The 15,598-nt window shown below is 34.5% G+C and overlaps 1 protein-coding gene across 2 annotated transcripts in view; it reads right to left on the bottom strand.

Annotated features, from left to right (window-relative positions):
* Nucleotides 1-15,598, bottom strand: part of unc5da (unc-5 netrin receptor Da) — a 357,597-nt gene that overhangs the window by 34,002 nt on the left and 307,997 nt on the right. For both annotated transcript variants that reach the window (XM_087300128.1, NM_001328349.2), the window contains 3 exon segments: nt 14,606-15,010; nt 11,091-11,175; nt 946-1,117 (listed from right to left, as the gene is read on the bottom strand). In XM_087300128.1, coding sequence (XP_087156254.1) covers nt 946-1,117; nt 11,091-11,175; nt 14,606-15,010 — 662 coding nt within the window.

The following is a 15,598-nucleotide window of genomic DNA, read 5'->3' on the forward strand; positions in this document are numbered from 1 at the left end:
TATTAAATTACAATAAATAAAATGAAATATAATAATGTTTTAACAAAGAAACTTTTGTTTTTGTTTATTAAATTGTATATTAATTACAAATTATCATAAGACATTTGAGTGAGAATTAATTTTAGTTTTAATTTTTCATTTGATTTAGACAATTTTTTAGTATTTTTTGTTGTTAATTGTATATTAGTCAACATAAATGGTAATATACATATATAAATGACATGAAAAATATCATGTAAAATAAAATCTGAAACTCAATTTCTGACTTTAGTCTATTAAATTACAAAAAATACAGTTAAATATAATAACATTATAACAAGAAAACGTTTGAGTGCTGATGTGTGAACTATTTTTTGTTAGAAGTGTGAATTAATTTTAGTTTAAATTTTTTAATTGATTTAAACACATTTTGTGTTTGTTTTTTTTACTGTCTTTAGACTTTTTGTTTATTAAATTGCATATTAATAACAAATTAACACAAGTCATCTGAGTGAGAATTAGTTTTAGTTTTAATTTTTAATTTGATTTAGATCATATTTTGTATTTTTTATACTGTCCTTAGACTTTTTGTTTATTAATTGTATAGTAATTATAAATTAACACAAGATATCGGTGTGAGAATTCATATTAGTCACATTTTTTTAATTTGATTTAGACATTTTTTTTAAATATTTTGTGCTGTCTTTAGACTCTTTGTTTATTAAATTGAATATTATTACAAATTAGCATAAGACATTTGAGAATTAATTTGAGTTTTTATTTTTTATTTCATTTAGAATTTTTTTTGTCTTTTTATGTTATGTGTTTTATTTTTTAACTTAAACAAATAAAATGGAATTATTGTTGATTAAAATCAAATTAGGAAATGTAAATCTATACCCATTTGTGGTTAAAATGTTCTTTTCTTACAGTACTGCATGTCAGCTTTTAATATTTGAGTCTTACCTCCCAGCTGTTGTCCTGTGTTTGTCTCTTAAGCTTGATATTCCAGTCTTCTGAATTGACATCTGCACAGTGGGCGACTGTCAAGGCAACAGGGCAGGACAGAGTCAGGCCAGGAGGACCGTATGTCACCTCTGGACTCAACAGTATCTCCTGAGCTTCATCAGACAAAGCACTGGGCATAAAGAGAGAGAAAAGGTGATTAACTACTAATGTCAATCAATCAATCAATCAATCAATAAATCAATCAATCAATCAATCAATCAATCAACGCATGTAATGCATATTACAGCAGAATATCTGACTTCAACAAAGTTTTTCAGATAAACAAGAATGTTCACTTAGCATGTTTCTTTAATATCTTAAACATATTATGGTATTTTAATGCTTTAGAACAGCAAAAACTTCCATACAGCACCTTTAAAATAAACCCCACATCAGACCACAACTCATGTGAAGCGCTCATGGGAAATCCTCGCTCGATATGTGCTGTAGTGTCAAAATAACAGTATTGATTTCACCGGAAGATGCCGATGTTGGAAATAAATGGAATTAGTTTGGTTAATAAACACGAAGGCAAGCTACTGCGATAACACCACAAGCAAACATTAGCTCAAAACCACACGCAGTGTTCTTAATGGAAACATGCCAAGAAAGCAGCGCTCGGCTCTCCCCGCTAACACAAACACAACAGATTAGCCTGCAGACTCAGCGCTAATACAGATATATTGTACTTTGGGCTGGTTGAAGTGATTCCAGAGGGCAGTTGGACTTGATCGGGTGTGGATCAACGGAAAGTGTGTGTGCTTGTGTGTGTGAGTTCACTGGTCGATGGTGTTGTTTGAAGTGCTTTCTGAGGAGCCCGGTGACATATTGAGACAGTTTGGACGTGTTAGCGTGGATCGATACGACTGCTGTGGATCCTCAACAAGGATTAGTCATCTACAGCAGGGGAGTTAGGCTGGGCCGAGCGGCGCCATCGAGAACTAACACATTGACACCGCAGATTACATGAACCAGATACCTGCTGTCAACACAACTGTGATGGTTAGCCATTCACTACTCTGCGCACAGAGATCCAAGCTCCATTGCAACACTTATAAGTAATGTTATCACATATAAAACTTTCTGCCATGATGCTAAGGTGTTTTGAATAGCCTTTAGCATGGGCAGGATTTCTAAAGAGCTTTTAGTAAAAGATCTTGGTGTTTATTTTTAAGTTCTCAATTTACTGTGAAAAATATTGGTAAGTTAGAAGTTTTTATTTTTATTTTTTATTAGCACTTTTGAGTTGCATTATGGGATACTGGTCGCTAGTCTCTCTAAAAGATTTTAAACATATGGATTTTGACAAAAGCTCTATAGCAATGATGCTTCAGATGAACATATGGGCAGAATATCAAGTGTTTACTTTACAACCGGAGCTGTTTCTCATTCTAAGCAGGTGGTGTGCAAAGACAGCCTTCCAATTACAGTGTCTGACACTGTACTGCACCAACAGGTCACTCACTTCACAACCTTCTAATTGCTCTTTCACTTCGTCTGCACTGTTTGTTTACGTTGATTTATTTATATTGAGTAATTACCTGTTCCCTCCCCACATCCTCCATCTATTGGCATTGTTTCCAAACTCTTTTGTGTCTGAAATAAAGGCAATTACTGCTGATAAAGCAGCTAAGCTTGTTTTTGCCATTCTGGAGAGGCGAGGGAGTGTTACCTGACATTTAAAACCATTTAATGAAACTAAACTAACACAATCATGCGCATGAAATGCACATCAAATGGAACGCTGTGTCTCATATTTGATGGAATATTAGTAACAGCGGTAAACAAATGAAAAACAGTTGAAGGGGCCATCAGTATTGATCAGTGTGGGTTAATCTGATGCCCCTCTTGTGCTTTTTTAATCAACAGATTTTTTAATTACGGTGGCATAGAAACACGATTATGACCAGAAACATCACTTCCTTACACATGTGGTATTTGAATGTGAAAACAAAACAGCTATGATCAACATTAAAATAGTCCTAAAGCCATAAAGCACAGTTAGATACTATAGAATAGATATTAAATTTCAGGGAAATGCAAATTTAAGGCAATGTTTATTTTTTAAATGTATTTTATTTTGATGTATACCAACTAACTATACTGGTATGTAAAAACATAAATCCTAATAAAAAATGACATTTTTTTTTTAAATAAATACAAAAAAAATTGTAATATAAAAATGTTTAGTAGAAATCATACAATCATATCTCTAAATTATGAAAACTTAAAAAATAAAATAAAATATAGTTTATCTACGTCAATGTTGTTCTTGTTGGATAAAATGAAAATATATTTTTAAAAAATTAAATAAAATTAAATTATTAAATTAGTTTCTCAGTGGTACTAAAATGTAATTTTGGTAGAAATCAGAAATTCATTTCTAAATTTGGTCAATGTGTGCAAGTTTCAGATAAAATAAAATAAAATAAAATAAAATAAAATAAAATAAAATAAAATAAAATAAAATAAAATAAAATAAAATAAAATTAAATTAAATTAAATTAAATAAATGAGAGAAGTTTCCCAGTGGTACTAAAATGCAAGTTATACATTCATGTCTAAATTTGGGCAATCTAGACATGCTGCAGATAAAAAAAATAAAAAATTAAAATAAATTAAAATAATTAAAATAAAATAAACTAAAATGAAAATAAAAATAAAATCAAAAGGAGTTTGCATGTTCTCCCTGCGTTCGTATGGGTTTCCTCCTAGTACTCCGGTTTCCCCTACAATCCAAAGACATGCGGTACAGGTGAATTGGGTATTCTAAATTGTCCGTAGTGTATGAGTGTGTGTGTGGATGTTTCCCAGAGATAGGTTGTGGCTGGAAGGGCATCCGCTGCGTAAAAACTTGCTGGATAAGTTGGCGGTTGATTCCGCAGTGGCGACCCTGGATTAATAAAGGGACTAAGCCGACAAGAAATTAATAAAAGCAAAACAAAACAAAACAAAAAATTTAAAATAAAACACAAAATAAAAAGTACAATAAAAATTTTAATAAAAATAAATAAAAATAAAATAAAATAAAATACAGTAGTTTCTCAGTGTTACTATGAGGGCAAAATAAATAAATAAATAAATAAATTATATATTTGATCGTAAACAAGTTAAAATGTTCAATTAATCGAGATTTAGCTTTAAGCATGCACGGGTCCAGCCATTCTTCATTTCCTACGTTTCATCAAACGTAAAGAACGCTCTGAGATGCAGCTCTAATAATGAGCAAATACATCACCTATTGATTCCAAAGTTTAATATCCGCCTGGATAACAAAAAAAAAAAAGGAAAACAACCCTGCTTTCATTAACACAGTGTGAATCATTTCCTAGTAATACAAATGGTCGCTGCCATGTCCAGGTGAATCCACGAGGGAAGAGTACAGGACGGCTTTAAGCTCTGCAAACAGCCCAGAGGTCTGAGCAAACTCAATCCTATCACTGCGAACAAATAAAAAGAGTCTCTGATTGATCCTTTTTCATGACTTTGCTCTCTATAGCCGCCGTTATGAGGACTCTGGAGATCACACAGCTAAATTTAGGAGGCTCTGCAGATTGATTTCTACTTCTCTCTTCTTCTATACCACCATCTGTAGATGCTTTGTGGTCAGATTGCAGCGTTGCGGATTGAATTTCTCCACCGCCACTCACCAGGACTGTCAAAAAGATAGGCTTTGACTGACAGCAGGGTTGAGCATTGAGCACTTGACTGACAGATAGCTGTGTGATGGTGGTGTTGGCGGGCCGGATGGGAGGTGGGGAAGCAAACAGCTCTGCGCTTATCGGACGCCGGCAGGTACCTTCATCTGTGCTCTCGCCGAGATTGAGGTTTTTTCATCTTTGAGCAACTGAAGAGCCTCTGAACACTCGTGACCTTTGATCTCTATCAATCCCTAAGAGCCTGCATGTGATTGAGGCTGTCTGATTCTAGGTGACATTCGTCGGTTGACAAGTTTAGTCTTAATTCCCAGCTCGCCAAAGTTTGCTCATCATTTTACGGAGGGTTAATCCCAGAGTTAAGCTGCTCGCCAGAACAAAGCAAGCGACATTCTGGAAGATTTTGGTTCCTGAAACACCAAGCTGCATCGCGATTTACTGCACTACATATGTTTACTGCTCACTACACACTCGGTGGGGAATACAGAGTTGAAGGCAAAGTTATTAGCCCTCCTGTGAAGTTTTTATTCTTTTTCAAATACTTCCCAAGTAGTGTTTAACGGAAGCCTTTTTTGTTTACTTTTTTTTTCAATTGGCTACAGAACAAATCACTGTTGTCCAATGGCTTGCCTAATTCAGCTAACTTGCCTAGATAACCTAATTAACCCAGTTAAGCCTTTAAATTGCACTTTAACCCTCTGAGGTCACCAGGTCACGCCGCAATGACCAGCATTTTTTTTAAAGGACTCTTTTTTAACGGTCTAGGCAGATAAATCACAAGGTGCAAAAGCATTAAGGGCTTCTCCAAATCCACTTTTTACTTTAAGCTTTTTTAAGCTACTTTAAGGATGGAAGAATATGGTTTGCACTACAGCACATGGTCTAACAGGATTGTGCTTATTCTTTTAATGAATTATGGATGTGTTTTGAGAATAACGTCCATTAAACCGATCAGAGTCTCATCTCCCATTCCCTTTAAGAGTCAGTTGTGTCGCGCCATGGCGCATTTGCTATTCACATGGTGGAATTTGTAAATGGAAAAACTGAACACTTTACTAGTGAGAAAACAGTTAAACAGACCATCTGCAGTGTGAGGAAAAAGAATGAGCTACCTCCATTCGGCCTCTTAACTTTCTCTTTACTTTTACTCTTCACTTTACTCCTTTACTTTCATGGATAAGGAAAGGTGTTGTACACACTCCACTGAAGTCATCCATTAGCCTATATATATAAAATTTTGTTTGTTAAGCGCAAAGATTTGTTTCAAAACTATTTCTAAATTTAGTTTTAATTTTCAGCAAACAAATAAAAGAACAATAATAAAGAAGTGTGGTCAAAAAACCGAACACACATCATATTCTTATGCCCCATTTGGTCCAAAACCCGACAGGTGGACAAATCTAAACTTGTTTTTATTAAAACAAATATAAATATGCATATAATAAATAACACTACTGCTAACAATAACATTATACAAAAGCAAATTCACATGAATAAATTGAAAAAAGCCCCCTGACATGAAGTCATGGAGTTAGTGGTTTTTATATTTATGTAGAAAATAATAATTTTTGTAATATTTAATTCTGTAATAGTTTTTCATTTGTAAAGATATGTGTTGCTGTACATCCTGTGTGTATTAAGTTATGTGTACGCATTTTGGGCGCACAACTAACATGCTCTGCGTTGGACTTTAGACCTGCTTTCAGCTGGTCAATGGCACGGTCTATTTCAGTTCCTCAAAATAACAACGAGCCAACAATGCGGCTTAACACACCTCCTTTTTAGACTAGAAAACCCATGAGTCCACAAAGTGGCGCAAATAGATTTGCAATTTAAACAACATGGTGCAAAACATGAAAATAAGGTTGTGTTGGTCTGAAAATAGCAACACATCGAACCTAACACGTCTTGCGCCTTATTGCGCTAGGTGTATGATAGAGTCCTAAGACTACCCTGTTAATTTTGGTCACAAAAATAAGTGTTATACACCATTCCAATCTGTTAGGTGTCTACTTCTTTTGTGTACACGCACAATAACAACAAAAGTGTGTGCGTTTGCAAAATAAGGAAAATAGAGTATGCATTCTTTCTTTTGTCTCTCTGCGAACTGTTTTTAAGAAACGCATCACTAAAATGAACTGAAACTCTGTGAAAACAAGACACACAGAGATGAGACATATATCAATAGAAAGCTTAAAGTGTCATGTTGATAACACATATTGTTTGATAAAGTGATCACAATGAAACCAACACTAGGTCTAGTTTCTTAGTCAGAGTTAATTATTTTTAATGCGACTACTTTGTTATTATGAATTTCGGCAGACGCATCAGAAAAAAGAAAAAAAAAAGACTACAGAATCTCCACTCCTCTGAATAATATTATCTTGCAAAATAGCTAGAAAAAAATTAAGGGCTGTCATCATGGCAAGACAATTTTTTAGTTTTTTTTACAAATTAGTTATTTAATCTGATATGTTCAAAATATGTTTAGAAATCTCTAATAAATTAGTTTGATATAATTAGTTTTTGTTTCCAGTCTAAATAGCTAAAAATTCTTAAACCAAGAAGAATTTTCTTAGAGATGTAAAATTATTATTTTATTAAAAAAAAGCTTCTTCATAAAACAAGTGAAATAATCTGCCAGTGGGCTAATTATGCTAATAAAAAAAACAAGTCTTTTGCTTACCCCACTGGCAGATTATTTTACTTGCTTTAATGATAAACCTACATCAAATAAACCTAAATCAAGACTTTTTACTAGTCTAGAAAATGCTTCTTGATTTAAGGATGTTTGAATGTTTGAACAGATACATGACAAAACCTTTAAGTAAGAGCATCATGTCCATTAATGTAACATCATCAAACACAGGTTAAAAGTTTGATATTAAAGTTTATGTTTTTTAAAGGTCTTGTTGTGGTTTTGACTAAATTTGTACTTGGTCTTGATGAAAGATTAGGAGGATTCAGGAATTTATTTTGCAAAACGCTTTCTTCAAATGCAATCAGTTCTAATATAATTTATTTTGTTACTGTTGTGCCAAGTTAAAAATTAACTGGAGATTGTGACTAAAACATAAATAAAAGTAATACAAATGATGCAAAAAAGTACCTTTAAAATATTACATATGGTATGATTAATATATACAACATCACAAAAATATGCGCACACTGCAAATGTACAACAAATTAGACATTAATATTAAGTGACCAAAAAAAGTTAGCAGCAGTGATAAATGATTAAATAACATAATTAATCAGCCGCTTTAAACAAACAAGTGCTGCATTTGGATTGCAGATACATTAAAGTCAATATTTTACTAAACACTAGGGCTAGGTGGGTGTCAAATACAATGGCGGACACTGAACACAAACAGGCTGAGAAATGCTCATTTAGCATGCATTGCCTGTACTCTGATGTCTACAGCGCTGGTCTCAGGTCACATACAGTGCCATTGTTTCAGAGTCACCATCTTTTTTCCCCTTGTTACGACAGGATGGCACACGTGGCTGATAACCTGCTGGACTTGGATGTGTTTAACCACTCTCGCACACAGGCCCAGCATACTAACTCTATGAAAGTACAGCTTTTTAAATGAGCCCCAGGAGAGCAACACATACCTGCCTTCAATACACATGCCTACCATCGAAACCACAGCCTTAATCCTGAAACATAATGACTGCTCTCAGCAGAGATCCAGTCTGACTGACTGACAAATAAAGGGTTTCATTTACCTTAACTGAAATGTTTTAAACAGTTTAGTTATTCAGAAAACTGGTAAAAACTTTGACATGGTCTCTTATTTTTTTTTTCCACAGCTGTATGTATTTTGCCGCAAAATAACACAGCTAAACTTACAATGGTGAAAAAACCGAAGTTAAGAAAGTATTTGATAATAGTGAACTCTGCAATTTTCCAATCTAATCAATTCATGCTTTAATTCATGCATTAATTAATTGCATTTTCTATAATCAAACTTCATATAAACCGTCTGCAGAAACACCTTGATTGACATTCTCCTGTTGTACGTGTCATCAGAGGGTGAAAGCCCCACCCATTAGTGATGGTCTCTTCCTCATTAGCACAAACAGCCCTAAGTGAGACGCAGCCCTCCGCAATTCATGCTGTACATACTGAGCTGTACATACTGAAGATAATGCCAGCGACTGAGTGGCATTATAAATATCAAATTTTAGGATGCAAAACACAAATGAATGAAGATAACCTCCATTCTACCTTATTCTGAGCCACTTCTTTTGAGATTTTCAGTTTTTCACAGAGATAACGTTTGTTGTCCGAATAGCAAAGTTTGGTCACATTTTATTTTGAGGGTTCATTTGTTGAATTTAAGTTATATTGTATCTTCATGTCAACTAATTCTCATTATAAGTAGACTGTTAGGTTGGGGTTAGGGTTTGGGTGTTAGTGTAACTTGCAATGTTTCTTATAGTCAGTTAAATGTCTGTTGAATGAGCAGTATCAACAGATATTAAGCAGACAGTCTACTAATACCATGAATCATCAAAATAAAGTGTTACTCATAGTTTTTAGCTAAATTATGGGGGTTTTCCTAGAGAAATAACAAAACAGGAGGGTGGCGGGAGATGGGTGTGAAATACAGGGGACTTTCAGGAAAAACAGGAGTGTTGGCAGGTATGGTTAGTCCTGAATCTGCTACTATGCTGAGGCATGGCACTTGAAAATGGGGCTGGGAGCACAATCTTATTTAAAATTAAAAGTGATAGTTACCAAAATGGCACAATCTGGATCAAAGCCTAAAATGGGCAGTTTCAAAGAATTATAATTACTGTTTGCAAGTTTTTTTTGTGCTGAAAATTCATGTACACACTTTAGGGACATCAGTAGGGCTGAGCGATAAAATCGGTATCAGTATTTCTTGACAATTGTGAATAACGAAATAAAAAAGTTCAGTATGGAGGCTATAGTTTTATTGAAATGTGGCTGCTAAACAAAGCCAATAAGCTAAGTGTGTAAGTTTGTCATTTCCAATGGAGGCGCGTGACTTGCACAACGCACACATGTTGTGCAAGCAGCAAACATGTGGCACACACATATGTTTCAGGTACACCTAGTTGAAAAACATTGGAAAACTTTTCCAAATGCTACGAGTGCACCGTGATTCATGTAAGTTGAACTAACCAATCTACTTTACGCTTTGTACATGGAATATACACATTTCAGTAACAGCAGACTAATTACATCAGACAAACACAGCGCACTCAAACACTGCAGTGCTTTTTACTTTAACTTAATTAAACTTGTATGGGAGCGGCAGCAATGATTTGTCCATTTGCCATCCTTTGAAAAAATGGTTGATGGTCGCCTAGTTATAAGAGACACCAGTGGAGCACGAGCACTAAGCGCACTGAAAATTGTAAAGGAAGCCACCTCGCGCTTGTAACTTTAGGTCAGAATAACAACACATGCAAAAATGAGTGCTGTATAGCAGCAGTGAGAAGATAATACAGTAAATTAAAAATGATGTCAGGATGTCACCAGAGTAGCTTTTTGTTTACTTTTCTTGTGCATCCCAGCCACCAGCTCCCCATCTGAAAGAGTTTTAGCATCGGGGTAATGTACGCATCCAATTTCACAATTTGTAATGTTGCAATATGTATTAGAAGAATGATTAGTTCCTTAAGTTGAAAGCTCAGATTTGATTATCATAATTTTTTTTTGTTTACAGAGTTTGAGGTTTATTGTATCCTAGTTTGCTTTGATTATTCAGTATTTACCATTGAACACATTTTGTAACATTTTATTTATCAAGTTTAAGAGTCTTTTTAGCACTTATGTTTATTTTTTTATGAAGAGATGATATATTTTGTTTAAATATTTTTGTTTTGATTGTTAAAACTATTTACCTTAGTAATGTTGGTAAATTAAAATAAAGTGGTTAAATGAAACATATCATAATATACCCAGCTTTGCAAAACTAAAAACGAAAAAGTCAGTGTCACTTTCAATTGTATTATTTCTTTAAATCTTGTGTCTGACCATGACTAAAAAGAAAAAAAAAATATTTGAATAACAAAAAAGTTAAACACTTGTTATGTAACTGCTTAACTGTTCAAAAATATTTACCAGCTGCAATAATCTTACAAATATATATGATACAAACTCAAAACTAACTTCATTTTGTTTTATGTATATGGAAGCTTGGCTATTATTTATTATTTATAATGACTGGTATGGCTTTGTGTGCCATCTTGGATGTATTTTACCAAGTGTGTTGCAGTTCTCCATAAAAGTTTTTTAGTATCTGACAAAAAAACAGTTACAGACAACTTACAAAACAGCATATTTAAGTTGGATCAGCCTCAATACTGTGCCTTTTTCTCTTTCCATAGGCATCTCTCTAGGTTGTGAAACAGCAGAATAGTTGAACAGCGCCTCAGTTTTGTGCGTCAGTGTCCTGGATATATTACCTGGAGTCCTGCTGTGTAATGCTCATGTACAGTTCCCAGGTTGTGTCCTCTTCAATCGCTCCATGAGGCACCAGCAAACTCACACCTAGCCGAAAACAAAACACAAACACACACACAAAAGCAAACAATTTATATGATCTGACAACATGACGGAATGGGACTTGGATGCTAAACTGGAACAAACAAAAGTTCCTCTTTTGGAAGCACTCTTAATTTCCCTGAAGCCCTTTCAGTGGAATGAATATTTCGGCACAAGGCCTGGAATCACAAAAAAAGCTCAACATTTTTCTTCTGGGACTCTTGCATGACAACATGTCGTCTTAAAAATCAATCTGAAACCTTCCTTCTGTGTACGATGTGCACCTTGTGAAGTGATGAGGCTTCTGTAAAGTTGTTAGAGTCACTATTCGCCTGTAAAGGTCTTAAAAAGGCTTCGGCACGCTTCAACAGATGCACTAGCCTCTAACCTTTCTCACACACTTCTGCAAGCCTGTCAAGACTCTTTACTGCATGTGACAGGATCAGAGGTGGAAAAGAGCAAGGGAGTGTAAAGGAGGGAGAGAGAGATGGACCCTAGAGACTCCTAAATCAATGCCGCCCTGCTGGTCTGTCTGCTTCTCTGTCAGTTGCCCCCTCTCTCAGCCGCTGGGTGCCGTGCACTGCCACCGGATACACTGAATGTGTGAGAGAGGAAGACAAGAACGGAGAGATGGAGAGAGAATACAGAAGAGACTGAAGGGTGCTTGCATACTAGTCTGTATCTCCAAAAATGACGAAGCAAGTATGTTTGGCTGCCTACTTAGAGTGCATGTAAACAGATATCATGTAAAACAATCAAATGAACTTGATCACAGTGATATTGTCACATCATACAAAAACTGAAGCATGCTTCTAGAATCTGATTGGCTGAGAGCCTTTTTTAGTTGTATGATATTCTAGTGATAACTGCACTCCCTCAATATAAACCACAAAGATATCTGTTATATGGAAATATATGCAAATTATATATCTATATATGAAGTACACTCAAAAAATGATTATTGCCAGTAATTACAATTAAGCAAATAAAAATAATAATAATAAAAAAAAAATAATAATAATAAAAGTATAACATAATTATTACTGTTATGAATGATACTGTCTTAACATGACTTGAATAGACTTGAAACAAAACCTGATCAAATTACATAAACTATACCTAATTTGTTGCATTTTTGGTCAGTTTGGATGTTACTTTTGGACTTTGGAAAAATTACACAATACATATTTAAAAATGTATCCTGTTTTGAGTTATAATTTTATATAAGAACTTAAAAGGTGATTATATTAGGTAAATAACAATACCTTATTAAAAATGAGTAAAGTTTGTGTATTATACAAGCATAAAACAGTACAGCACTTATCATAAAAATGTATTTAATTCATTCATGCAAACTGAACATGAAGGGGTTAAGCTTAAACTATGCTAACCTTAAAGTTGGATTTATGTGATTAAATTGGAAGGAAATCTAATTGAATTGCATAAAGTTTAACTTTTGGGTTACATTATTTATGTGAATATGGCATATGGTATATATGGTCCTCTACACACACACACACATATATATATATATATATATATATATATATATATATATATATATATATATATATATATATATATATATATATATATATATATGTGTGTGTGTGTGTGTGTGTGTGTGTGTGTGTGTGTGTGTGTGTGTGTGTGTGTGTATGTGTGTGTGTGTGTGTGTTAATATATGACCATATATTGTAGCTAACAATTATGTACATAATATATATTATATATACCAACAATTATGTACATATTTGTAATTAAAATGGTTGAAAAGCTATTTTTGCTAGTATTTCAACATATATTTTGCATATACTGCATGACATATATAAATTTATAATAATTCAAATATGAATTTCCTTGTCATATATGTACTTTGCATATGAACAGTTCATGCCTTCTGAAATTTTCATCATAAATTATCATTTTTATTAAGCTCTAGTGTGTAGGTTCAATAAATTCACTTTCAAGGCAAAGAATCAGTTCTTTTCATAGTCTTCAAAGTGAAATACCTCAACATAAAGGAAAGAAGCTGAGAATAATGCTAATTTCCTATGGAAATTTCAGATGCACTTAGAGGTTTTTGCATCTGAACTCTTCATATGTTTGTCATATATCCAATTTGTGGGAATGCTGTTGTTGAGTCACAATGTATTTTAAGAAGTTTTTTTTAAGACAATAATGTAGCTGTTCTGACTTCAAATAGGCAAATTATTCATTCATTCATTCATTTTCATTTCGTCTTAGTCCCTTTATTAATCCGGGGTCGCCACAGTGGAATGAACCGCCAACTTATCCAGCACGTTTTTTACCCAGTGGATGCCCTTCCAGCCACAACCCATCTCTAGGAAACATCCACACATTCTCATTCACACTCATACACTACGGACAATTTAGCCTACTCAATTCACCTGTACCACATGTCTTTGGACTGTGGGGAAAACTGGAGCACCAGGAGGAAACCCACATGAACTCCACACAAAAATGCCAACTGACCCAGCCAATGCTCGAACCAGCGACCATCTTGCTGTGAGGCGACTGCGTTGCCATGTGCAGTTTATTTCACACTAAAATGCCTACTTAAAAATGTGTTTTAAGAGTTGCACACATAAAAGAAAGTTTACCTTGGACAGTTTATTTTTAATCTACCTGATTCTGACATGCCGCTCTATAGTGGTCAAACAATAATTATTATTTGTTTTGGATTAATACATTAAAAATAATCTGTTATGTGCTCCTAAGCAAACTGATTTTTACAACGAGCTAAATTCCATTTGGATTTGGAGACTAGTCTGATTACAAACAGATTTTTTTGGGTTTATGAATGTGCAGCTACAGACAATGATAAAAAAAGTCTCTTAAGCATCAAATCAGAAAATTATAATGATTTCTGAAAGATCTGCGACATGTACCAGCAGGTTAACGACACTGATGAAAAATCCACAAAATAAATTAAATTTTAATAAATATTAAAATGGAATACAGATATTGTAATTGTAATAATTATGGATAAACATATCTATCTATCTATCTATCTATCTATCTATCTATCTATCTATCTATCTATCTATCTATCTATCTATCTATCTATCTATCTATCTATCTATCTATCTATCTATCTATCTATCTATCTATCTATCTATCTATCTATCTATCTATCTATCTATCTATCTATCTGTCTATTTGTCTGTCTTGACACAAATCAATTCAAATACCAACTGATTGTTTGACAGCCAGTTCTTATATACTTTCTACCCAAATATATACTTATACACCCAAACAAGCATAAGATTTTCTAAAGGCAACATGTGGACCTAAAATATACTTTATTTTTTTACTCACATGCAGTTTGCTTTGTTTCTATATTTATTTGATGTTTTACCCTCTCTTGCTTGTCCTTCAATCTCTCTACAGCATGCGTTTAATAAAAACACACCTGCATTAGGCACCACCAGTCGTCCTCCACCATGCCCGAACACCCCACTGGTCCTGAGCGCCCGCTTGCCATTGGTCATACTGGAGATCAGCGCTGGCTGGATGGAGGTCAGCTGACTCTTGCCCCTTCCACCCAATGTGCCCCCTCCGCCCCCAATCTCCTGCACCACACCGCGAGGGAACGTTTGGGATGGGGCTTTTGCATGGTACTCTGCCCTTTCCGAAACACCCAGCGACACCATGAAGGAGCTGTGCACTTTGACTTTGAGGTCTGGAAGAGGGTCAAAGAGGGCAGGTTCAGGGATGAGCTCTTTCTCCATGGAGTCTGGGAAACAGATGGGGCTGGTGTAGGTTCGTGACACCGTCAGGTCGGGCTGCATGGAGGAGTTCATTAACAGAGGGTTACCTGGAACACAGAGCATGAGATACTTATCATTTATTGTGTCTGGTGTCTATTAACTCGTTCACAACCATTTATGAGTCCAATCTTTTACTACATATGTTTCCATCAACATATTTTTATGCTTATTTTGAAATATCACATAAAAATGCTTAAAGGTGCAGTAGGTGATTGTCTTCAGAAACATTTTTTTTGTTGTGCTGGTTGAAAGTCTTTTCACAATTCAATAGGAAAGATTAAAGTAAATGATCTTAATGTATTTATATGGATTTTTCAACACAATCTCACGGCAATTCGTAACTTTTTCATTTAGTGGCTAATTCGTATGAATTCGTACGATCTAACTCGTACAATTTAGTACGATTTGCTTATCCCCCAATGACGGTTGGGGTTAGGGGTGGGGTCAGGTGCCACGCCTCCTTTTTAAAATCGTACCATTTCGTACGACTGAATTCGTATGAATTCGTACGAATTAGCCACTAAACTGGCAAAACGTAAAATACTTACGTTTTCTTGTGAGATCAGGCTGGGATTTTTACATTTTGAGTAATGCATAAGACTAAAAATGTTCACTTAATTAAATATTAAAGGGCT

This window comes from Danio rerio, chromosome 21 (assembly GCF_052040795.2).
Source record: "Danio rerio strain M-AB ecotype USA chromosome 21, GRCz13ab, whole genome shotgun sequence".
Taxonomy (NCBI): domain Eukaryota; kingdom Metazoa; phylum Chordata; class Actinopteri; order Cypriniformes; family Danionidae; genus Danio; species Danio rerio.